Raw genomic sequence first — 23,991 nt, forward strand, 5'->3', positions numbered from 1 at the left:
GTCTTGCCCTCCTCTCAGGGGTGGGTCCAGAAGCTTACCAGTCAGAACGCGGCACGCCGGCGCTGGCCCCGCCTCACCCCTTACATCCGCCACTCAGAAGCCCGCGCGGCACCGCCCCCAACGCTCCCTCCCGCTTGGTGGTAGACGCTGTGTTGGACCCGGAAGTGGCTTTGGGTCACGAGGCTTCGCGGAGGAGGTGAGTGAGTCATGCGCGCGCGCGGAGGGGAGAGCAGGAGGGGGAGGGGAGGAAAGGGGGGCGGGGATGATGCAATGTTTGGCAACCTGTGTCTCCGCGCGCACGCGCAGGGGACTACAAGGGTGGTGGGAGGCGCGGGGGGTGGTGGTGGTGTAGGGGAGAGGAGAGGGCGGGGCGCCGGCGCCCGGCTCCCAACGGCCTCAACGGCTATCAACCGTGGCTGCCCCTTTGCTGCCTAAGAAGCCTCAGGGCAGCTTGTCTTGCTCAGGAGTTCTTATTACGCCCACCTGGCATTAGCCCCTGTTGCACCTTCTCCATAAGGGACTCCCATTTTGCTTGGTTCCCTCCCATTTAATAGGCACAAGGTCTTTTAAACCAGCCTCCTTTGAAAGTTTGCATCCAGCCACAGGACTGCCTAACGTCTTCTCGAGTATTCTTCTTGAGAATCTCGAGGTCTTTTAGCCCCTTAAATCCCCCAGAGGGACCGAGGAACTTGAATACTTTTGATAGTCATTTTCAGCTCCTCGCAGAAAAGCACCCTTAACTTCTATCTTGGTGAAGTTTCTAATGCGCCCTCAGCATGCCAGAATTCATGTCCCTTGCCCAGTGGATGCGATTCGCACTGTTTCCCCACGCGTCATCCCCTCCACCCCACGGTGCTCTGGTGCTCTTCACCAAAAGATCAAGACCCGCCCTTTTCACCCGACCAGACGCGCAAGTCCTGTGACTCCCTGCCGTGAGGAGCCAGTGCTCAAGCCTCCTGCCTCCTAGGTGCTTGGGCTGCATTAGCGCCCTGTTGCTTGGGACATTGGGTGCACTTGCGCGCACAACTGCCTTGGACTGGTTTGTCAGGAGCCCAGATTCTAGCCTCACCTGCCCCCCCACTTGCCCAGGGATCCTAGGCCAGCCACCTAATTTCTCTCTGCCTCAGCCGTTCTTGTTTGTAAATAAAAGTAATGAGTTGTGAAGGTAAAATGGGAGAAGTATGAACTTGGAGGGTGCTTCAACAAAAGTGAAAAGCACCACTTAAAATGCAAAGTATTAAAAAAATGCAAAGTATTTTTCTTGAGCCATTAGGTAGAAAAAAGATGCCATGTGGCGGCCAGTTACATATACTGTCATACCCTCGTGGGGGCAGCCAGAATTAAATAGTATCTGTCACAAGGTCGGTTGTGGCTGGAAGGCAGGTTTAGGTGGTGGTGTGACAGTGACAGGTCCTTGGCTAGGCCTGCTCCGTTGCTCCAGACCTCCATTTCCCCTTTTGTAAATGGGGGTGGGGGGTGTGTTGGACCAGATGGTCTCTCCTGGCCCGAAGACATGACCAGGTTGTCAGTGACAGGCAAAGGTCATGTGACTTGACAGGCTGAGGTCGTGTTGTGACATGTTGACCTGGGGAGGCGGGTCAAGTCCCAGCACACTAGCCGGGAAGCCTTTGGGGCGGGGCAGGGCAAGTCGCGACTTTCATCTTTTGGGGCCGGCCCCTCCCGGACCTGACATTCCTGGCTCCCCCAACAGACTGTGGCTTTGGAAGGGGCCCCTCCCCGGGGAGGGCTAGGATTGGCCACCAGTGGCCTGGGAAGAGGCTCAGATCCTTCCGCGGAGGGGGGGGGCCGCGTGGGGTGTTTGTTCTCTTGGGGATTAATGGGGGGTTGTGGGGGAGGGGTAGGCGCGCTCCCGCATGCGCACTGCGGCCCCTCCTGTTGGCTCGTCGTTGTCCGCTGGGCGGGGGCCCGGCCCCGCCCCTCTCCCGTCCGGGCAGCGGCGGCGGCGGCGGCGGCTGCGGCGGTGGCGGCGGCGGCGACGACGGCGGCGGCAGCAGCCTGCGCGGTGCCTTCTGGGAACGGAATCCCCAGGGCTGCCCCTGGCCCCCATGGCGCATGCGCGGGAGGCCGCTCGGTGATCCGCGGCGGCGGCGGCGGCGCTTCCTGCTAGGACCGGCCGGGGCCGTACCGGAGGCTCGGGCTCCACCGACCCTCCTCCCACTCCCTCCCACTCACCCTCTGGGCCGCGACTGCGCAGGGCGGGGCCGGCCGAACCATGGGCCGCGGTGAGTGCAGGGCCCGGCCCCCCCCCACCCCGCCCCTCCCCCTCCCCTCCCCTCCAGTCCCTACCCTCTGCCCCCTCCGCGTCCTCTCGGCCCCTTTCCCTGGCCTCATCCCCACTCCCCCGCCCTCACCTGCCCCCGCCGTTTCTCCCTCTCAATGCTTGACTTTTGCCTTCTTCACCTCCCTCCCCACAGTGCTTCGCCCACCCTCCGCCCGCCCTCTCCCCAAGTTCCTTCCTACTTCGTGCGCCTTCCCCTCCTCCCCAAGCTGAGGGAAGCAGGCTGGGTGACAGGGCGCCTTGTTATGAGAGGGAAAGTTTAGAAGCCGCCTGTGTAGGGTAGGAGCGATGGTGAGGTTGGAGAGGATACTTGCAGGGTTGGGGGGGGCGTCCCCACATATCAGAGGAGAGTCCCTTTGGGAGCCAGTCTGAAGCCAGTGGGGTAGGAGGTGCTGAATCCCCCTGCTGAGGCTTGGGGAGAAATCAGGAGCTTCTCGACTCTGGGAGAAGACAGCTATAATTCCAGCCTTTCTTAAGAAAATCCAAATGAACTAGATCAGTGATTGTCTAATGGAGCAGGCATGGGGGGTTCCGTTGGTACCACCCCAGAGGGCAGTTGGGCAATTGCCTGGTGAGCTGTGGGGCAATCTGTACTTTTTATATGATCTTCCTGGGGGTAGGGAACAGCAGGGGCCCAGACTCTAGGAAACTTCCTAGTGTCTTGGCGTTATGGGAATTTGCCCATACTCCAGGGTGAAGTCTTCTGGCTCTGATGGGACAAAGAGGCCTTGCCCTTTATGTCTAGGGATTGGGCTCTGATTCCCTGGTCCCTGGGAGTTGAGGCTTTGATCCTCTGCTTCCTAGGGCCTGTATATGGAAAGGATGGTTGTGGACTCAGCCAGCAGATCCCTGAGATCTGTGTGTGCACTTACCTCAGAGGGTTAAGGATCTTACCCTTGAGAGTGTCCTGGGCTTTGGTTCTCTTCTGCGTTGGGCAGGTTTCTGACAGTCTCTTCTCTTTCCTGTGTTGCAGGTGTGGGCTAAGCCGGAGGCCCCGGCTTTAGACTGGACCCCACAATGTTTGCAGAGATGTTCAGGTAGCCACAGTGGGATGGCAGCGAATTCTTCATTTCTCTCCCAGCTCTCCAAGGGTTTCTCCATGCCCCTGAGTTCTTTTGGGTCCCCCCACAATCTTTGCCTTCCTGGAGTACTCCCTCAGGTACCCAGTGCAGTTTAATCCTCCTAATGCCCACATGGATGTCTGTGTTATCAGGCACGTGGGAGCTGATTACACACAATGAATGGGGGCAATGAGAGCAGTGGAGCAGACAGAGCTGGGGGCCCTGTGGCCACATCTGTCCCCATCGGCTGGCAGCGCTGTGTTCGAGAGGGTGCTGTGCGCTATATCAGGTATGGCTCCTCAGAGTTCCAGAGCTCTATCCCCAGGCCCTTCAGTGCCTGCATTTTCTCTCCCGCTTCTCCTCTCAGCGCCCAGCTCTCTGATACCCTGTTGCTCTCCTCTGTTCTTCCTTCGTTAGCGTTTCTGCTCTGTGTATGTCTGGCCCTTTAACTATGTTCTGCCTCTTTCTCTTTCCACATTCTTTATCCTGTGTCCTTCTTAGGAAGGTCTTTGAATAAGGAACTGTCCTTTAGGTATGGTTTTCTGATTCAGTGTCAACTAACTCCGTCTTTTCTGACCCTGTGCTCTCCCAGCCCAAGTGGCACAGAGCTGTCTTCCTTGGAGCAAACCCGGAGCTACCTCCTCAGCGATGGGACCTGCAAGTGCGGTCTGGAGTGTCCACTCAATGTCCCCAAGGTCAGAGTGGTGAGGGGTGTCAGAGAATACAGGGATAAGCCAAGAGACTTAATACAAGTCACCGACCGTGGTAGCTCTTCTGCCAGTTTCCACTCTCTCAGGGGCCCTGCCCATGACTCCCACCTTACAGGTTTTCAACTTTGACCCTTTGGCCCCGGTGACCCCGGGTGGGGCCGGGGTGGGGCCCGCATCAGAGGAGGACATGACCAAGCTGTGCAACCACCGGCGGAAAGCCGTTGCCATGGCAACTCTGTACCGCAGCATGGAGACCACCTGCTCACACTCTTCTCCTGGTGAGGCTTCTTCACTTTATGGATAACTGAGGAAGACTTAAGGGCCTGGAAGAGGGATGGTGGGAGGAGCTCTATGAGAGGGAGCAAGGAGAAGGGTGGAGTGGGCAGTTGCTTGAGAGGAAGGCACAGGGAGGTTGGGAGTTTATGGGATATGGGATGGAGAAGACAAAAGAAAGTTGTTGGAAGGGAAGCCACAGGCTGACCCTTCATTTCTCATTTATTGCAGGAGAGGGAGCGAGCCCCCAGATGTTCCACACTGTGTCCCCAGGGCCCCCCTCTGCCCTCCCTCCCTGTCGAGTCCCTCCTCCAACTCCACTTAGTGGGGGTCCTGGCTCCCTTCCCCCAGAACCACCCTCAGTTTCACAGGCCTTCCCCCCTCTAGCAGGCCCTGGGGGGCTTTTCCCACCACCAAGGCTTCCTGACCCAATCCCCTCTGGAGGCAGCAGCCCCTGTTTCCTCCCAAGGGGCAATGCTCCCTCTCCAGCCCCACCTCCTCAACCTGCTATCAGCCTCAATGCTCCCTCCTACAACTGGGGAGCTGCCCTCCGCTCCAGCCTGGTGCCCCCTGACCTGGGCTCTTCTCCAGCCCCCCATGCCTCCTCCTCACCACCTTCGGACCCTTCTCTCTTCCACTGTAGTGATGCCTTAACGCCCCCTCCTCTGCCCCCAAGCAATAATCTCCCTGGTCCCCCTGGCCCCCCTGGTCCTGCCACTCAGCCACCAGTGTCTTCAGCCACTATGCACCTGCCCCTGGTCTTGGGACCCCTAGGAGGGGCCCCCACGGTGGAGGGGCCCGGGGCACCTCCCTTCCTTGCTAGCAGCCTACTTTCTGCAGCGGCCAAGGCACAGCATCCCCCGCTCCCCCCTCCCAGCACTTTACAGGGCCGAAGGCCCCGTGCCCAGACACCCTCCGCTTCCCACTCCTCATCACCTCGTCCCTCTCAGCGTCGTCCCCGCAGACCCCCAACTGTACTGCGATTGCTAGAAGGGGGAGGCCCTCAAGCCCCTAGAAGGAGCCGTCCTCGGGCCCCTGCTCCTGTCCCCCAACCATTTCCTCTCCCTGAGCCATCCCAACCGATTCTCCCTTCTGTGCTGTCCCTGCTGGGACTCCCCACCCCTGGCCCTTCCCATTCTGATGGAAGCTTTAACCTTTTGGGGTCAGATGCACACCTTCCTCCTCCCCCAACCCTCTCCTCAGGGAGCCCTCCCCAGCCCAGGCACCCTATCCCGCCCTCCCTGCCTGGGACCACCAGTGGCAGCCTCAGCAGTGTGCCAGGTACGTGAGTGTGGTAGAGCTCTTCCTCCTCTCCCTGTGGAAAAAGGCAGCCAAAGCACTTAGGGGAGTTTAGAGAGCTCTTTGGTGGTTTTCTGGGTTGGAGGCAGGAAGGTTGGGTTCTTTGGATGCTGGGAGAAAGGTCCTCCCTTGAGCTGAATTTCTCTTTTCCTTTGCAGGTGCCCCTGCCCCACCAGCTGCCTCCAAAGCCCCCCTGGTCCCCAGCCCTGTGCTTCAAAGCCCATCTGAAGGGCTTGGGATGGGGGCGGGCCCAGCCTGCCCTCTGCCTCCCCTAGCTGGTGGGGAGGCTCTCCCTTTCCCTAGTCCTGAGCAGGGCCTGGCGCTGAGTGGAGCCGGCTTTCCTGGGATGCTAGGGGCCTTGCCTCTCCCTCTGAGTCTGGGGCAGCCTCCACCTTCTCCATTGCTCAGCCACAGTTTATTTGGTGTGCTGGCTGGGGGAGGGGGACAACCTCCCCCTGAGCCTCTGCTACCCCCACCAGGGGGACCTGGCCCTCCCCTAGCCCCAGGCGAGCCTGAAGGGCCTTCGCTTTTGGTGGCTTCACTGCTTCCACCAGCCCCTTCAGACCTTCTTCCACCCCCTTCTGCACCTCCTAGCAACCTCCTTGCCTCTTTCCTGCCCCTGTTGGCCCTGGGCCCCACAGCTGGGGATGGGGAGGGATCTGCAGAGGGAGCTGGGGGTCCAAGTGGGGAGACATTTTCAGGTTTGGGAGACCTGCCCCCCCTACTGTTCCCCCCACTTTCAGCCCCCCCCACCCTCATAGCTTTAAATTCTGCGCTGCTGGCTGCCAGCCTGGATCCCCCCTCGGGGACAACCCCCCAGGTGAGGATAGGGGGTGAGTGGGTGGGACAGAACAAGAGGTAGAATCAGGGATGGGAGCTGGGAATCAAAGGCTTTCGGTTTCATGCCTGAGCTCTTCCTCAGGGCCTTTGGGGAGGGCTTAGTTCTTGGCTGGGGGTAGGATGGCTGCAGGAACTGGGTCTGTATTTAATAAGCGTGGCCTACTTCACGTGAGGCTTCAGTGAGATCGTATATGTGAAAGTAGTGTATGTTTATGAACTATTTCACATAGTGTCATAATTGGTCTTTGTTCTTAGCCCTGTGTCCTGAGTGCCCCCCAACCTGGACCACCTACCTCCAGTGTCACCACGGCAACTACTGACCCGGGGGCCTCCTCTCTGGGCAAGGCCCCCTCCAACTCAGGGAGACCCCCCCAACTCCTTAGCCCTCTGCTGAGTGCCAGCCTGCTGGGTGAGTCTGAGGGAAAACTGGTGTGAAAGAGAAAAAAAGGAAGTAGAGGAGAAGCTGGATGACTTGGGGAGGAGTTTTTGATCCTGGGGTTAAACCTAAGAGGTAAATAGGGTCTGTTCAGCCTAGCCGGGTTGGGTTGCAGAGGGAGATGCCTGACCTTACAGCTTCTCCATAGGTGATCTGTCTTCGCTGACCAGCAGCCCTGGAGCCCTCCCCAGCCTGTTGCAGCCTCCTGGCCCTCTTCTCTCTGGCCAGTTGGGGCTGCAGCTCCTCCCTGGGGGGGGAGCTCCTCCACCCCTCTCAGAGGCTTCTAGTCCCCTAGCCTGCCTGCTACAGAGTCTCCAGGTGAGGGTATGTGTTGGGGGTGGGGGGTGGGGTGTTGCGGACAGAATTTTTTCCCAAATTGGAAGTGGATGTTTTGAGATACAGTAGACAAGGAACCATATTTGGGACTAAGATTTTATTTTTTGCCTGCAGATTCCTCCAGAGCAGCCAGAAGCCCCTTGTCTGCCCCCTCAGAGCCCCACCTCAGCCCTGGAACCAGAGCCTGCCCGGCCTCCCCTCAGTGCCTTAGCCCCACCCCACAGTTCTCCTGACCCCCCAGTCCCTGAGCTGCTCACTGGGAGGGGGTCAGGGAAACGGGGCCGGAGGGGAGGAGGGGGTCTTAGGGGCATTAATGGTGAGGCCAGGCCAGGCCGGGGCCGAAAGCCCGGTAGCCGGCGAGAGCCTGGCCGACTGGCCCTCAAATGGGGGGCACGTGGTGGCTTCAATGGACAAATGGAACGGTCCCCAAGAAGGACCCACCACTGGCAGCATAATGGGGAGATGGCTGAAGGGGGTGTTGAGCCCAAGGATCCATCCCCTCCTGGACCCCATTCTGAGGACCTTAAGGTGAGTGTGGGGTGATGGAGGTTTGGGCTGAAGGGTTCTGAGGAAAGGCTGGGAACACGGTTCCTTTTCCTAATTTTTCCTACACATACAGTCTGTGTTTTCCCAGGTGCCCCCAGGGGTAGTCAGAAAGTCTCGTCGTGGCCGGAGGAGAAAATACAAGTGAGTGTTGGGCCTACCCCAATCCTGGCCTTTTGCTATTTGATGGTTTATAGAAATGTCTCGAGTGGCTTGACTTTCAGAAAGGCACAAACTTAAATATGGATGGGGATATTATGCCTTTATTATCCAAAAGTAGAAGGTTTCCCACCCAAACTCTGAGCTTCACGCGGTGCTTGGGAAGCGTTCCTGATCACCCGTGCCCTTACTGCAGCCCTACCCGGAACAGCAGTAGCTCCCGCCAGGACGTTACCTTGGACCCCAGCCCTACAACCCGCGTAAGTGTGTGTCATGGTTGGCGGGGGGCGTTGTAAGGGATGAGGCAGGAGAAGAGGAGTAGAGGGAGTGGGGAGAAAATAAAAGACTTCCTGATACCTAGCTGTTTGATCACTTCTTTCAACTTCCCCTCTTGTATAGGCGGCTGTCCCTCTGCCTCCCCGGGCCCGCCCTGGCCGTCCTGCCAAAAACAAGAGGAGGAAACTGGCCCCTTAGCAGCCATACCTGGAGCTGGATCTGACCCTGATTGGGGAGAGCTGAGTGCTGAGCCTTGGGAGCCCCTGCCAGCCACCTGCACCTGTGGACAGTGGGTGGGGGCACTACTCCCCACTCAGAGCACAAATGCAAGCCCTTCCCCTACAATCCCATCCTGAGCCATTGCAAGGGGTAGGGAAGCTCACCCCCTCCCCCCCAAAGCCATGTCACTGAAAAGGCCTGGGGGGGTGGTATATGGCCCTCTCCCCACCAGGCTAAGGGGAACACCCCCTTCCCCAGGTCTTTTATTTGTTTAAGTTATTTTTGCACAAATGACTCTTTTATATTTAATTCGACTTCATTGCCTCCCTTCTTGAAGCCAGCAGGCTCAGTTTACAAACCTGTGAGCTACTGTTGGCTGCTGCCCTCCTTCCCAGTGAAAGGTACAAAGCAATAAGCATCATGCATTCCCCCCTCACCCCTCCAACACCCCTCTGCCTCTGGCTCAGGTTGCTCAAAGCACAGATCCCCCTCTTACCCCTGTCCCCAGGTTTGAAACACATAGCCTCATTTCAAGGTGTAGCCAGCTTCCCTCTACTTTCCTCTGGGATCTAAAAGGGGGTAAGGGGGCACAGAGAGCCCACTGGGCCTCTCCTCCCACACACACTACACTGCCCCTTCTCCCCCATCGGAATGCTCAGAGACGTTGTGATGATGCGACCGAGGATTATGCAACGTGGTCCAACCGGAGCGGCCAGCACGACCCGCTGTCCAGGGGCTGCCTCCTGCCTTTTCTTTTGTAAAGACAAGACCCTTGGGAGTTTTAATTCTGTTTTGTACTTGCCCTGTGGGGCCTCCACTGCTTTTCTATGGGAGACACTCTTAATTTAACAGATGAGAATATTTTGAAACTCTGGCTCTGACTCTGTACTCATTTTTTCCTTAGTTCTTTAGTAAGAGCAGGTTACAGTTTAAATCCTCTCGTAGCAGAGAGGGGCTGAGGCTGCCTATTAGGCTGTGGAGGTCTGTCTCAGTGCTGCCTCTTCCCCAGGAAACAACAGCAGGGGCCACACAGAGTACAACAGCATTTAATGGTCAGAAACAGTTGTACAGAACTGCAACCAGCCAGGGGAGCTGTGCTGGAGGACAGGACCCAATCCTGCCCCGCCCCAAGCAAAGCAGTACTGGACAGGAGCTGGCATGTGGCAAGGCCCACATCCCCGGGGTCTGAGGGGAGACCACTATCTAATGTCCCCCAGCTACCACTCTGTATTCCTCGGAGGAGGGGTGTAAACCCCACATGCAAGAAGAACCCCTTTGCCCCCAGTGTCAAATGGTATGGGGATGCAAGAGTTATAATTAAGGGGAAACCCTATGTAAGCTGTTAACAGAGTTCAAGGGGGTAGGGATTACCCCCATTCTCCATCTCCTAAAGGTGCTCACTTTCCCAGCTTCTTCATCCGCTCGTCAATGTTGGCAAAATTCCCCTCAACCGTGGACAGGTTCTCACGCATGGTTTTCTGCACCTAGAAAGTCACAGAGATGTTTTACTCTATCAGGCCCAGGTGCCTGCCTGGGTGAGCACTTGAAGAAATGCTTTTGGAGAAGACAAGAAATGGAAGCATAGCTTACGGGCCCGAGTGGGCATGTGATAGTAGCTGTTTTGGTCTGTTTTATATAATGAGGAACAGGTATGATTTTACTGGAATGAGAGTTTTACTGGCTCACAACTTTAGAAAACAGCTCTAGAGGCAGAACATATTATACTTTATATATTTCTTCATTCATCTGATGGTCCTGTGGTGTTGGGTCTCTCCACTGTAATTCTGCCCTCAGCACTGAAAACAGTGCCTCCAAGAGAAACTGAGGACCATGTGCTGGGCACTGCTAAGAATGAAGGTGAAGTTCACTACCCAGTGTCAGAGAAGAGGAAGCGGTAAAACAAGATTGGAGCCTGCTGTTCATTTCAGAGTCCATACTCCTCCCAGTGTGCTGTGCTCTGGATACAAGCACATCTGGCTGAGGACCCAGGGAGGGGAAAGCTAAGCTGAGACTGTAGAGGGACTGGGTAGGTGCTGTAGGAAAAACAGGTTCACTGGAACTCTAACAATTCACTCACAGTATTTCACCTAATCCATACAACCCTGAGGTAGGTACAGTTTTCCAGATGGTAAGATGGAAGTTCACAGGTTAAGTAAGTTGTCAAAGGTCCCACAACCACTGACAAACAGTAGAGACTCAAACCAAGCCCCTGCCACGTCCTGTTACAACCTGGGCCAAGGCAGAACCCAGGCTGCTAGAGAACAGAAGCAACAGACCAATAAAGGGGCACACACCTGGGTCAGGAGGGTGGTGTTGTCCTTGAGGGAGCTAGCAATCATTTGCTGTGTGGTATCCAAGTGGGTCAGGAGCTGACCGAACTGCATGGCTACAAAAGAAGGTAGAGAAGGTATGGATGACATCAGAATCCACAACAAGAGGGGAGGAAACAAAAGCTGCCCGCTGTCCAATTCCTCTCCCCTCCCCCCCGGCAGCAGGCCTCCCACCTTGCTCATGCAGTTGCTTGATGGTGACAAGTCTCTGCACCAGCTCTGGAAGGGTGGAGGCGATGGGGCTCCAGCGCTGTACGGTGTCGTATAGCTGGTGCACCTGGTGGGGACAGGACAGGGCCCTAAGGGGATGGCCAAGTGAGGTACACAACGACCACCTGGGTGGGTGAGGGCAGGCCCCTCACTGTCTCAGCTGGTAAGAGCTTATGAAGACAGCACCTCTCAAGCTCAGGTAAGACCACCAGAAGGACTCAAAAAACAAGAGGGAACAGGAAAGGATACAGAACTGGGGGGAAGGGCTCTTCCTGACCTTGCTTTGTGTATCTGCATCTTCTACAGAAGCTTTATGCTTGGCAATCTCATTCACCTTTCCCAGGACACTCTGAAAACACAGACTTCAAGGTCGATAGGGCACCCAGGGTTTCTGAAGTCCCAAGCTACCTGTAATCCAGTTTGCCCTCCATTTAATACCTGTAGCCGAGCCTCCACTTGGTCCAAAACTGCAAGGTCCAGGGCATTCACCTTTGCTTGCAGCAGTTCTACAGTCTCCTGGGGGTGGAGGTTGGGACAAAATTCATAGAGGGGAAAGGATCAGACTAGGAAGACGCCACGAGGAATACGCCACTGTATTCCACTGGAGGTGATTAATATACAGCTATGGACCCACAAACCCAACCTCACTATCTCCTCTGTAATCCAACACTCTGGTTCCTTGTATACTCACCATGAGACAGGCTCCCTGAACACCTGCTGAAAGGGGATTCTGGCGGGGAAGAGGAGGAAAGAAATCAGTGGTTCTTGTGTCTCCTCACAATTACTACTGTCTCCCATCCTTCCCAGGTCTAGCCGGCAACCCACTGGCTGATCTGATAAATGAAGACCTTCCCACTCTCCCCGGGGTTCTGTGGAATGCTCTGAGTGTCAGGGAAGAGGGCGCAGGATGCAAGGTCAGACTCAGTAAAGGAGAGCACCTAACCTGAGCATCCTGATCACAGCGTACAGTTGCTTCCAGCTCTGTCAGGCGCTTCTCAAGTTCTGCAACCTAGGACGAGGAAGGGAGTGAAACTCGCCACCCGCCTGCCTGCCGCTGCAGCAGGCACTAACATCCCACTCTTCTCTGCTTGTCCGCTTGCCATTCCCCTCCCTCCTCCTCTCCACTCTGCCAAGGGACCACTTTCTCTGGAACACAGCCTGATCACATTCTTAAAATCTTGAAAGTAGATGGGTGAGGGAAACATGGAGAACGAAACATCAAGAGGAATCGGAAGCATTCCCAGCACCCTGATATCTGATCCCCTGGAGGGAGGTAGGAAAGTCTTCAGGGCCATGCTACCCCAGCCCCCCAACCAACCATACATACTTACTTTGGCAGCTTGAGAGAACTTGTCCTGTTCAGGCCGAGAATGTAGTTCATAAGTGACAAGGCTACTATCTACAAGAGTACCACTGGTGGTCTTTCCCCCTGAACCGGTTCCTTTGCTGTTTTTGGTTGCCTCCAGCTGCAGAAGCAGGCGCCTGGGACAGAAGACCAAGTAATAAGACTAGAACTTGAAGGATGTGGGCAAGCCCAGCCCTCTCTCATTTCTGCCTTGCGCTCAGCATTAAGGAACAGCTAGGGTACCTCTCCCCTTAGTATCCTGGCCAATACCTGGCTGAGTGACCCTATGCCCCAGGCAGCAATGATTTCCCAACAAAGCAGGACACCCACTTAGCCAGAGCTCCATCAGGGTCAGTAAGGTTGATGGCTGCATCTGGTCCCAGCAGCTTCTCCAGGTGGGAAGCAACTAGCTGCTGCTTCAGGGCAGCCAGCTGTTTAGCCAACACCACGGGGGTCAGCTTCTCTTCAGTGGCGGACTCCTTCACCATTGCCTGGTATGAGAAGAAGCAGACAATGAGGGGTGGCCAGGGCAATCAAGACCAGAAAAAGGGGGTGCCTAGATGGCTCAGTCAGTTAAGTGTCTGCCTTCGGCTCAGGCCATGATCCCAGAGTCCTGGGACTGACCTCAGAGCCTGGCTCCCTGCTCAGTGGGGAGTCTGCTTCTCCCTTCGCCCCTTTCTCTGCTCATGCGCGCACTTGCTCTCTCTCTCTCTCAAATAAATACAATCTTAACAACAACAACAACAACAACAGAAAAAAGGATCAAGGCCCTTAAGAATGGCTGTGGCTGGAAGTTACTGGATGGTTCTTACCCACCTATGGTACTGAATATAGATCTATTTATACCCCTAAACCTAGGAACCCCAGCTTCCTTACCAAGGAGCCTTGGGAACCTTTTTCCTCCTGCTGTGAGGTCCTACTCTGCTATGTAAGTCAGGGCACAAAGAAGAGAAGGGAGTTTACAAGTACCTTGATTTTCTCAACTTCAGTTGTCAGCTCCTGGACCTCGTGCAATAGTCGCTGGTACTTTTGTTGCGGTGTCTCCTTCACTCCCAGGCCCTCTCCAAGCTAGACAGCAAGCACATATAGTGAGGTTAAATCCCTTGGTACAGGGAGCCTCCTCAAGAATTTATCCAAACCCTGAGCTTAGGTTGTAAGGATATCCCATCCAACTCAGAATGCCTGGTACAGAACAACCTGGTACAAAATAACTGGAGGCCTGGAGACTCTCCAGAGCAAACAGCAGGGGGACTAAGCATCCTCAACTGTGTCCTGTTGGGTTTCTCGGGAACCCCAAAGAGAGAAAAACCCAGAAGCCTGACTGTGTCCCTTGATGTCCCTCCTAACCAGGATCACGGCACCATCACCATCAACACACACACACAACAAACCAGCTCATATTCTCCAGATTCATATCCTGTTCTCTTGGTTTTTCCAATACGATCTGAGAAATCTGCCAAGAAAAGAAGATGGAATTGAGGGCCTGATCTAGGCCCAGGGCAGTCACGGTCTCAGGTGACTGTCGGGGCTACCATGAAAGATCTCCATGAAGACCTTCTCCCCCAAAGCATGCCACTATGGCCCAAGGACAGACCTCCCCCCATCCAGTTTCCAGCCCAGTCTCACCAAGTCCCTTTGTCCCCACTCTCTTGTCTTTGAACTTGTCATAGGCGGCATTGGGATTGACAATGATGTGCTCCACACTTGTGCTCGTCAGCTCCTCCTGCAGGAACAGGGAGTTCAGGCCAGGGGCAGATTCATTCTCACCCTAGACTTCCCTGACCCCACAAAACCCCCAAACCACTAGAGGAGATTGGGCCCCACATTCCCAAGAGAAGAAAAGGGCGGCTCCACTCCAAGTTGCTGACCCAGGCTCAACCTAGGGAACGGAAGCTTCCTGGTAAATTGGGAGTCTCAGTTGTATAAATATTAACACCCTGATTCAAGGAACAGAGGTAGCATAACCTCCCCACCCACTCTGTACATAAGCCTCCCCCTCACCCCCCACCCCACCCACTGGGGCCCTCCCAGTTACCTAGCACACACCATGAACTCAGGCCAAGAAACTAGCCTGACCTCTCTGAACGCCCCCCTCCCAAAAGTAAATCTCCCTGTTGCTGAGGATGGACATTTCAAGCTAACCTCCCATCCTTGCTGGGAGGAAAGAGGAAGAGTGGCAGACATTCCAGCTGCTAACTCTGACGGTGAATATGCTGCTGAAGGGAAGATACCAGCTCTGAGATACAAAAGTAAGGCTGGGAGAGGACATGACCAGCAGTCCAGTGCCAAGGCTGCCATTAGGCTGGGGAGTTCAGGATGCAGAGAGAAGAGGCAAAAGATTACTATATATTTTTTAAGGGATGTCTTAGAAACAATAAGCATAAGCACTACCTGCTTGCCAAAAGGACGCCCGGGTGAGGGCCACGCCTATATCCTGACATGGAAGTAGCCCAGCAGCTTCTCAGAGAGAAGCCTCTCGAAGAGAAGCCACAGCACCCGCCTCTTCTCCCTGCACCCTCTGCTCTTGTATCAAGCACTGAAGCTCTCTCCTTAGCAGGGAGCATGGGGAAGAGTGTAATAAAGAGAGTTTACCCTAGCAGAGTGGTTCCCTCCTTACTAGATACTGACTGGCTGTTCAGATTCCAGTAACTACACCAAGACCAGGCACTTTACACATCTCCTTCCCTTGTCAGCAGTCCAGCAGCTCTCACTGTCCTCGTGAAAGAGGGGGAGGGAGGCCCGAGGATCTTGTGCTATTGGGGGACGACAGCTCCACCTTCTATAGAAGGCAGCTGGCAAAGTGAGTCTTCTTGCCTTTAACTAGAACAACAGTTCTCAACCCTGCCCATGTATTTGCACCACTTACAAAATGTAAATTAAAAATAAATTAAAATTTTAAAAAAAGTGGAAAAAAGGCCTGGGTTCTCTGTAGATTTTGATTTCATTATTGTTCTGGGGTAGGGTCAGGAGAGTAGGCCGGCTGAAAAGCTACCCAGCTGATTCTAACATGCAGCCAGGACTGGTCAGAGAGTCTCTGCCTGTGTGTGGGTATTGAGGGTGGGAGCAGGGAATGATAATGGAGAGGCATCATGAAGAGCAGCAGACAGAAGCTCCATCCTTCATCTCTGATCTGCTATTAGAGAAGGAATCAGTGTGAGTGGCAGCTTTAAAAATAGGGAAGGGAGGGAGTAAGGAGAAAACATCAACTTTGACCTTTACCTCTTCTTCAGGGAAGTGCTGAGCAGCTAAAGATTAAGGGAAAACCAAAGGGCTCAACATCCTATGTGCAAGGGTAAAGAAACAACTGAGCCCCAAATTATTCTGTCTTTAATCTTCTCTGAAATGTATGGCCAGAGCACCCACAGGCCAAATAACTGTGCGGTCTCCGGCCTCTGCAAAGTGTCTGAGGACTCCCAATGAGGAGAGAGGACAGAGGACCACCTTCTCTTAAGTTCACACTCCTCCCTGTGACTGCCCCAGTCAAGGCCAATGAGGTAGAAATCCATTTAAAAAAATCCTCTTAAGGGACGCCTGGGTGGCTCAGTTGGTTGAGCAGCTGCCTTTGGCTCAGGTCATGATCCCAGCATCCTGGGATCGAGTCCCACATCGGGCTCCTTGCTCAGCAGGGAGCCTGCTTCTCCCTCTGCCTCTGCCTGCCATTCCGTCTGCCTGTGCTCGCTCTCTCCCTCTCTCTCTCTGACAAATAAATAAAATCTTAAAAAAAAAAAAAAAATCCTCCTAAAAAGACAAATGGGAAGCATAGTCTATAGACCAAGGAAGGAAATTAATCATGGCTGCCATCTATTAATACCCTCATTATGGGCCAGGCACTTTGCTGATGAGAAGCTACTTTCCTAAGTAGGTAAGGGGTTGGTTGAGTAGAAAAGGGTCAATGTACAAAGTGTGGGCCTCAGAGGTCCTGGACAGTGGCGGGAATTAATAGCACTTTCATCTCACTCTTTCCACTTTGGATCATGGTCTGGGTCAGGAGAGCTGCCCGACACTGGCATCTCCTTAGAGCCTCTCCAAGGATGTGGTCCCAGAGACTCAGATGGCCAGCACCCTTCTGTCCTCCAGTGGCACCCATTCCACCAGTGCCTCAGAGATCTGGGGGCATGGGCTGGGGGCAGTGTCACTACAGTGATTCATAAGATGGGAAAAGGCTGTTGCCGGGAGGTGGGGCTGGATAGAGGGATTAAAGATTTAGCAGAGACAAAAGGACAGAGAAACAACTGCCCATCACAGCACACCCCATTAAAAAGCAGATGAAAGGTCAGGCTTCTTACCAGCTCCTGGTGGTTTTCCCCAGAGGTGAGAAAATCAAAAGAGTTAAAAGGAAAGGGAGTGGGGAAATGGGGGTGAGGGAGGGGAAAAAAAAGACAAAATTGTTATTAGCAAATTGTCACATGCACTATATGATAGCTTCAAACACACTGCACCATAGGGCCCAGGGGAGCCTAGCAAAATTTGGGGGCCCAGAAGTTTCAGCTGGAGCCACTACGTACCCCAAGAGAAAGAAGACCTTGGGACCCTTTCCTCTCTGGTGGTGAGAATGTCATGAAACTCTGCCATTAGAAGCAATGTAAGATTATCTGAGAACTAGTGAGATGGTGCAAGCTAGTGGCAGGAACAGGAAAGTGGGGGTGGGGGCAGACAAGGCAGAATGTGAAGCAGAGGCTGTGGTGACTCTAAGGACACGAAGCTGACTGAGGGGCTTCTTAGTCCTTCTCAAGGGGAGACTTCATGGTTCAAGTCTCACTGTCTCTTGGCTTCTCTAGTCTTGAAGAATGAGATGTCTGGATGGTGGAACTGGTTGCAATGAGGGTGCCCGTAAGGGTAGCGTGACAGGACTTAAGGTTAAGCAGAACAAAATATGTCAGGAGATGGTGAGTGTCAGGAAACATGAAGCACCCGTTCTCGCTCTCCACTGCCAGAGGAGAGGCAGGGCACGTTCCGGCCCCTCGGATAGTCCAGTGTGTTTGCATCCACCTTGATTAGTTGGTAACTACCCCCACAGCCCCAGGGGAACCAGAGCAATTCTGCTATGACGTGTGAGCACAAAGAACCCAGAGGATACCAAGATTCATAGGTCCCAGCCCATGTGCAGAATATGTTTCTTCCACCTTCTGCTCACAAGATTCACAGAGGTTAGAGCATGGAAAAGGGGGAAAGGTGAGAGTACTCCAAAGAGGCCTTCTTTTAGTCCAGATACACAGACAAGGCTCTGGCTTTTAGGCAAGACGAGTACAGAACGACCAGGAGGGAAATCTAGTGTTACGCCCTGCCTCTCCAGGAGCTCTACTGATGGGCACGCAGAATCGTGGAAGCTTAAAGATGGTTATGTATATATGACAATGCGCGGTGGGACAAAGACAAGTGCTTCCTGCCTCAGAGATTTCACCTAGAAACGCCTGAGCCTCCACCTCTCCATCCCCTGTCTGATGCTAGGGCCCAGTTAAGCCAAGACTCCTACTTCAGATCAGGGTCAAGGCAGATCCAGACCCTGTGGGTCTACACTGGGAGGTCTCTGCACAGAGGGAGTATAAGCACTCACAGGCGCACACAGGCGAACACACAAGGGGAGGCACACACACACTACCTTTCTCTTATTTGCCCCACCAAGCTAAAACCAGCCTGGGAGAAACTCAAGGAGAGAGAGACAATGAGCTATAAGTTCAAATTCAAATCATGAGGAACAAGCAGAGTGGGGGAGGATAGAAAACCAAAGAAAAGGAAAAGTGGCATATTAGTCTGTAAACCGTATACACCACCTCCAGGTCTGTCCTTTGGGGGCACTGTGGGATGATGAGCTTTTAGGCATAATTCCTATAACCTGGAGTATTAACAGTCATCACAGAAACAGTCCACCCAGCCACCTTGACTGAAAAATTCCAAGTGCCCTGATCCCAGGTACCAGTTTACCTGGTACATGACTCCCAGTCCCTCTCACTAATGGACCCCCTGACTCCCCAGGGCTGTTTGGCTAAATGGCTGTGCCTCAGAGGGCAAGACCTGAGGTCTAGATCAGAAAGGGAAAGAGGCCACTGCTGTTCTCTGAGCCCGTTAAGGCTCCTTGCCAACACTGCAGCCAGGGGGACTTCAGAACCATGCTGACAAGGAAGTTGGAGAATGCTGTAGAAGAAAACTGTCCAGGATGGATCAACATAATGCTGACCATCCACCCATTCCTAAAGGAGGGGTACAGAAACAAAAAGACTCGTGAAAGCACAAATAATCCAAGTTACTACCTTAAAATTACATGTAACACTCCTTTCCCATCCCATTTACTTTTATCTAAAGGCTTAACACAGGGAACATTAAAATGAGTATTTCCCAGGGATAGTCTACACACAGCTAAGAAGTGAGGACTGTGACTGTCCCCCTTGTTCTCTACCCTTGTCTAGGATGGCTAACAGTTACTTCTTTTCTCTTAATTCATTTCAGTCTGAGGAGGAGAAAGCCAACCCCTTCTAACTCCAGCCCCTAAATGCCTCATATGCAAAAGCATTCCTAGCCTCCATGTTTCTATTCCATCCTCCATTGGACAGTTTTATTCTGCAGACCTCACAAGGGAAAGAGACAATGACTCATGAATCAGATTTATACTTCCAAACCTTGATTAATGATTTTTAAACATAAGGCCAATAGGCCCCTTAATGACCCAGCTAGGGACTCGACAGAATTCAAAACGATTAGCTACAACAATAGTACAGTGACAGAGCATTGCATGCGAGATGGCAGATGAAAAAAAAAACATGCAGAGAAGAAGCATCGAATGGTCTTACTTGTGCAAACTAGTGTCCAGGCAAGGTGGTGAGGAGGGAGGATGGGGGAAGCATTAGGAAAAACTCAGGTAAGTTCAAGAGCGCCAACAGTCAATGAACACAATCAAGCAAACTCTATGGTATCTCAAACTGTAAGGAAGACAACATACTGTTTCTCATCTCAAGCTGGTGGAGTGTCCAGCAGTATCTACCCTTTGGAGAACAGCCTCTGCCAGGGCCCTGTCAGACTGTGGCTAGGTCATTTTTTCCCCTTTCGCATGGCACTGGAGATCAGTAAGTCATCAAGGGAGAAACTATAGCCTGTTTCTAGTGAGATTTTCTAAATTTACTCTCCTTGCTCCAGCAGTTCAAAAGCCAGAAGCAGAATGCCTCACAGACCCAAGGTAGACTGGGGGTCCAGCAGGGAGGAAATTCCAGTCGGGAATTAGCTTTCCTGACAAGACATTTTAAGAAAAGTCTCCAAGTAAGCCCATCGTCCAAATCAACCTAGGAGTGTCTGAAATGCAGAGACGAGATTCTCTTACATTGAAGAGGAAAGGGCTAGCGTGTGCTGCTGTCTGGTCTATTTACCTTAGAGTATTTTCCTTCCTGCTAAAATTGTTTTCTAAGGAATAGTAGGAAAATCAGGATCATCTTTAGCAAAACTAAAACCTTTTATACTACTTTCCTCCACCATCCCCTCCACTATAGGAACTGCAATGCTTTTATGATTAAATTAAACTAGCAATGACAATCTTTTTTTTTTTTATTTTTTATTTTTTATAAACATATATTTTTATCCCCAGAGCAATGACAATCTTTAAGGGACATTATTTCCTTCAGCAGCTGAGTTTTTTCCACAGTGGAGCAATCAGAGGAAGGAGGTTAAAAGACAGTGAGGGTCAACACTCTGATTATTCCTTTAAATAAAAATCTGGAGATCCCCCAAAAGGTTCCTTTAGAAAATGATTATATTGTTTGTCTTCGGGGAAGGGACCTGGGTGGTGGCAGGCAGGGGTGGGAAGAGACTTTTGTTCTATGCACATATGTTATCTATGTAGAAATGAATCAAATTAAAGTTGAAAATAATCTGGAGACTAAGGCAAAACATTCTGTTGCCAGGAGTTAAGGTGACTGAAAACCTCACAGTTCAGCCACAATGCTGGTTACATGTTGTCATCAGTGCTACGTCTTGGGAAGGGAGGGGACAGGCTGTTAGTGAGAATTCAGGCCTCACAGACATGAGGCTTCTGGACTAAGTACAACCCACTTCTCTTCAAGCTGCACATTTAAATCAATATTAAGAGCAGGAACAGGACCATTATTCAGCTGACTTCCCGAAAGGCTGCCTTCCTAAGGCCTACAGGGACACCCAGAGGCCAGAGACATTAGCTGACATCAGTAAATATCTCAGCGCCCCCCTCCTTCTGAAGCAGCTGAAGGTCTCCCCACCCTTCTCCCTCCCACCTAGTGATGAAGATTCATTTAGCTGTGTCTTAGGTGATGGAGGAAACTCGACTCTTCTTGTATTTACCAACCAGCTCCTATGCACTGCTATACCATCATCCTGAACAATATGCTGCAGGAAATGAACACTTCTGGAATCCCTCCCTATCAGCCATCCCACTAGGTATTACTGAAATAGGCTGCTCAGGCACCGCAGGGAAAAACAGCCAATCAGGGCTGCTCATTCAGGTGCTCCCATCCATGCCTGTCATCTTCTTCTTTAAGAAACATCCCAGGACTTTCAAAAGGAAAACTACACATGTTATTTTTTTCTTTTGGGAGGGGGATTGCTGTGATACTGCCCATTCATATCACAATCAGTGACAAACAGACAACCTGCCGTTAATTATCTCACCATGAAGTTGTGACACTTTATGGGCAGAGGCCTAGGCCAGAGTTGAACAGTCTCTGAAATGGGTCAGAGGACTGAAGTCCTCAGCTTCTACACTCATGCTCTGTGAGGTCAAAGACAGCTTCCTAGTAACATACATCTTAGACTGACAGGTGCACTCCCAGGTCCTCGAGCAATGACAACATCTGCATTATCTCCAGATATTCAAGCTTGGGGGACAGACTGACATGCCAGCAAGTACAGAAGCCACAAGGAACACACCACTGAGAGAGGAGACAGGGAAGGTGTTCCCACAGAATAGGAACCATTTCCACATGGGGGAAATCAAATAAGGAATAAGTGAGTACGCCAAGCCATACATTAGAAGCCAGCAGCCAGCATTCTCCAGGACTAACCAGCCCCACAGACATAGCCACAGGACTTGGAGACACACATACGGAGCCTGCTTCATCAATGTGACCTTAGCCCAGCTCTCTCTGGAATAGAACCTATAACACATCTTGTAAAAAATGCTAACAGACCTTTGTTCCCCTTGACACTTACATACAAGTTTTTACCATGCTGATTTCTATTCACTCCATTTTGTTTATTCCATGTTTCCTAAACTGTATGTATCCTAACTCCACCATTAGACTGGGGCATCCTTAAAGGCAGGGACATTTCTTCCTCTGCATTGCACAAAACCCAACATAGAATGAACACATTCAATCAACATGCTCAGTGGTTCCCCTCATGGTTAAAATGTGTCCACAGCTCATTTCCTCCTTAGAGTTCTTCTTAGGTCCTAAAGTGCTAAGGGACTCACTCTCTTTTGCTGTAGGAAATATTTACATTCTTCCTCAAATTCGTTTTGCTCTGGGGTGCGTGGGTGGCTCAGTTGGTTAAGCCACTGCCTTTGGCTCGGGTCATGATCCCAGGGTCGTGAGATCGAGTCCCACATCAGGCTCCTTGCTCAGTGGGGAGCCTGCTTCTCTCTCTGCCTCTGCCTGCCTCTCTGCCTGCTTGTGCTCGCTCTCTCTCTCTCTGATAAATAAATAAAATCTTAAAAAAAAATTTGTTTTGCTCTGACTGGATCCCTTATCTTTCTAAAATCTCCACATCACTTTCTCACTCCTTGCTCAACGGATACTGGGTATTCAGGAAAAAGACTATTCCTCTATACTTCAAAATCTAGCTCCTGCTGGATACTGATGAACATGCATCAAGTGAAATATTTTATGAAACTGAAGGCTTACATCCTAACCTCAAGGAGTTTGTAAGTGCTCAGGCTTCAGGATTCATTACTATAGACTAGCACCCAGAGGCCTCCCTAAATCACTGGCTCCAAACAAGACTGTCTTGAGATATTTCAACTTTTATTTAAAAAGACCCAAGTCAGGTCTTGTTAGTTGTGATTCCACAGACAGGGCTCTCCTTCCTAGCACTGTTCACTGGTGGCTGTACGCCTGCAACCTACATACCTTCCAGGCTGGGTTGGCATACCCGCTTATTGTTGTGGCTCCCCAGTAAAGGGAAAGGGTCAGCCTGGGGGAGAGAGGTCAGGGTCTGTAAGAGTACTGAAGCAGCACATAGTCTTACCGCATCAAACTCGGCTTGATCATCCTCAGGCAGATCGCTGGTTTCATAAACATCTGGCTCGTTCCTGGCCTGCAGACAGAAGCAGTGACCACCCTACCTCATTACCCAGCATCCACCAATACTCCTGACCCACTCCATTTCAATAAGCTAACAGAGAAGACAGGCTGTGAGGCCAGGATTCTGTCGCCTCTCTTCTACCTATCCAGTGAACTGTATAATAGTTCCCATGTCTTAAAGGGGTGAGAATGACAGAGGGCACAGTTGGGACCTCATGGTAAGTGGTGACTGTAAGTGATGACAAAGATGTGACCCTGAATCGGAAAGGGTGCGGGCTCTTGGCAATCATTATGCTCGAAGTAGGAGAGCGTTATCTTCCAATTAGGCCCTATACACCGCTACCCTGGCACAAAGGTTGAGAGTGACTCAGTACAAGGTCCTGTGACCCAACCCCCACCCTTGAGAATTCAGGCAAGGCAGCACAAAAGGAGGGTACAGGCCGGCATGTGTGGGGCGGGGGGGGGGGTACAGGGGGCGGAGGCGGGTTTCCCGGGGGGGGGGGGCAGAGTTCTGGTACTCTATCTGGTACTAGAAGGGTTCTGCCATGGTAACCTCTTCTTTGGCAAGGTGAAGGCCATCCCCAAGTGGCCTGGTATGTGTGTTTGGGGTTGGGATGGTGGGGGGAGGGGCCTTATGGGGAGATAGGAGAGAGACGGGTGGTGCTGACACGGATGGTAGAAACACTCGGGCTAAAGAGCTAAGCGCCCAGAGACGATTTTGGGGCGGAGAAACGGCGACTGCCGGAAAAAGGCCTGGTAAGTCATTCCGCGGCCGGGCTAAGTCAGGTCGTAAGAATCCGGAGGATGCTGTGGCCCGTCCGGGAGCCAGAAGCTAGAGCCCTGAGGCGGAGGAGGAGCTGCAGGCGGGAGGGGTCAAGGGTTAGTGTCTGTTGGGGGTCCTTAGTAGGTCGGGGGTGCGGTCCTGGGGAGCCGGGGTTGGCCCTGTACTCACAATGCCGGGAAGGTCGGCGTATTTAGGGTCCGCCATGGCGGCGGCGAGGCGGGGTTGGGGGACCGGGGCCTCGGTGGAGCCGGGGCCGGTGTTCGGGTAGGGGAGAGGCTGGGTCCGGGTCCCGGGCTTAGGCGGTGGCAAAGGGAGCGGCGGAGGAGGTGGAGGAGCAGGAAGTCTCGCGACAGGAATCGTACAGGAGCGAGAAGGGTAAGGCAAAAGTCGCGAGAACACCCCGCTACCACACCCCTGGAGAGGCCTGGATTGGCGAGAATGCTACCAGGGAATGAGGTAATGGCTGGGGGACGCCGCCTGGGATTGTGGGATGTGTAGTCTTGGCCCACTCCGGCTTGGACCGAGAACAACAACGCACCTTGGGAGTTACTTCACACAACTTATTTTCTTTCATTTTTACATCAAGTCTATAAAAAATATCTTGTAATTCCTGTT

The 23,991-nt window shown here is 52.8% G+C and overlaps 2 protein-coding genes across 11 annotated transcripts; one reads left to right on the forward strand and one right to left on the reverse strand.

Moving 5' to 3' along the window:
* Window positions 1-107: 107 nt before the first annotated feature.
* Window positions 108-9,325, forward strand: MBD6 (methyl-CpG binding domain protein 6). Of its 9 annotated transcripts, XR_006604278.1 has the most exons (15): window positions 1,936-2,243; window positions 3,273-3,336; window positions 3,513-3,649; window positions 3,953-4,055; window positions 4,186-4,348; window positions 4,575-5,624; window positions 5,801-6,462; window positions 6,738-6,891; window positions 7,067-7,242; window positions 7,369-7,782; window positions 7,874-7,941; window positions 8,153-8,216; window positions 8,356-8,525; window positions 8,789-8,852; window positions 9,111-9,325. XR_006604278.1 is itself a non-coding variant. In XM_004773204.3 (13 exons), the coding sequence occupies exons 3-13, from the start codon at window positions 3,537-3,539 to the stop codon at window positions 8,428-8,430; spliced, it is 3,042 nt and encodes a 1,013-aa protein (XP_004773261.1). In that variant the 5' UTR covers window positions 108-196; window positions 3,273-3,336; window positions 3,513-3,536; the 3' UTR covers window positions 8,431-9,325. The 9 variants fall into 9 exon arrangements, 5 of the variants coding, with proteins under 5 accessions (XP_004773261.1, XP_044927683.1, XP_044927681.1 ...); XR_006604277.1 differs by having other exon boundaries at window positions 8,356-8,852; XR_006604276.1 differs by having other exon boundaries at window positions 8,789-9,325.
* Window positions 9,326-9,481: 156 nt separating this feature from the next.
* DCTN2 (dynactin subunit 2) lies at window positions 9,482-23,747 on the reverse strand. Of its 2 annotated transcripts, XM_004773227.3 has the most exons (15): window positions 23,545-23,747; window positions 22,537-22,605; window positions 20,639-20,644; window positions 13,963-14,059; window positions 13,728-13,789; window positions 13,306-13,404; window positions 12,667-12,827; window positions 12,323-12,473; window positions 11,935-12,000; window positions 11,683-11,721; window positions 11,430-11,507; window positions 11,269-11,340; window positions 10,956-11,058; window positions 10,746-10,837; window positions 9,482-9,935 (listed from the first exon to the last, which is right to left on the reverse strand). In XM_004773227.3, the coding sequence occupies exons 1-15, from the start codon at window positions 23,578-23,580 to the stop codon at window positions 9,849-9,851; spliced, it is 1,218 nt and encodes a 405-aa protein (XP_004773284.1). In that variant the 5' UTR covers window positions 23,581-23,747; the 3' UTR covers window positions 9,482-9,848. The 2 variants fall into 2 exon arrangements, with proteins under 2 accessions (XP_004773284.1, XP_004773285.1); XM_004773228.3 differs by lacking the exon at window positions 20,639-20,644 and having other exon boundaries at window positions 23,545-23,746.
* Between the last annotated feature and the right edge of the window lie 244 nt (window positions 23,748-23,991).

The sequence above is a fragment of the Mustela putorius genome, unplaced genomic scaffold (genome assembly GCF_011764305.1).
Source record: "Mustela putorius furo isolate JIRA1106 unplaced genomic scaffold, ASM1176430v1.1 tig00003988_pilon_pilon_pilon, whole genome shotgun sequence".
NCBI lineage: Eukaryota > Metazoa > Chordata > Mammalia > Carnivora > Mustelidae > Mustela > Mustela putorius.

What these genes read in the sequence shown, in the direction of transcription:
- MBD6 (XM_004773204.3), top strand. Translation starts at nt 3,537, where the DNA reads ATGAATGGGGGCAATGAGAGCAGTGGAGCAGACAGAGCTGGGGGCCCT. An exon ending in CTGCTCACACTCTTCTCCTG is followed by an intron (nt 4,349 to 4,574) that starts GTGAGGCTTCTT and finishes CATTTATTGCAG; the next exon opens with GAGAGGGAGCGAGCCCCCAG. An exon ending in CCTCGGGGACAACCCCCCAG is followed by an intron (nt 6,463 to 6,737) that starts GTGAGGATAGGG and finishes CTTTGTTCTTAG; the next exon opens with CCCTGTGTCCTGAGTGCCCC.
- DCTN2 (XM_004773227.3), bottom strand. Translation starts at nt 23,580, where the DNA reads ATGGCGGACCCTAAATACGCCGACCTTCCCGGCATT. An exon ending in ACGCCGACCTTCCCGGCATT is followed by an intron (nt 22,606 to 23,544) that starts GTGAGTACAGGG and finishes TTCTGTCTGCAG; the next exon opens with GCCAGGAACGAGCCAGATGT. An exon ending in CAAGCAACTGCATGAGCAAG is followed by an intron (nt 10,838 to 10,955) that starts GTGGGAGGCCTG and finishes CTTCTTTTGTAG; the next exon opens with CCATGCAGTTCGGTCAGCTC.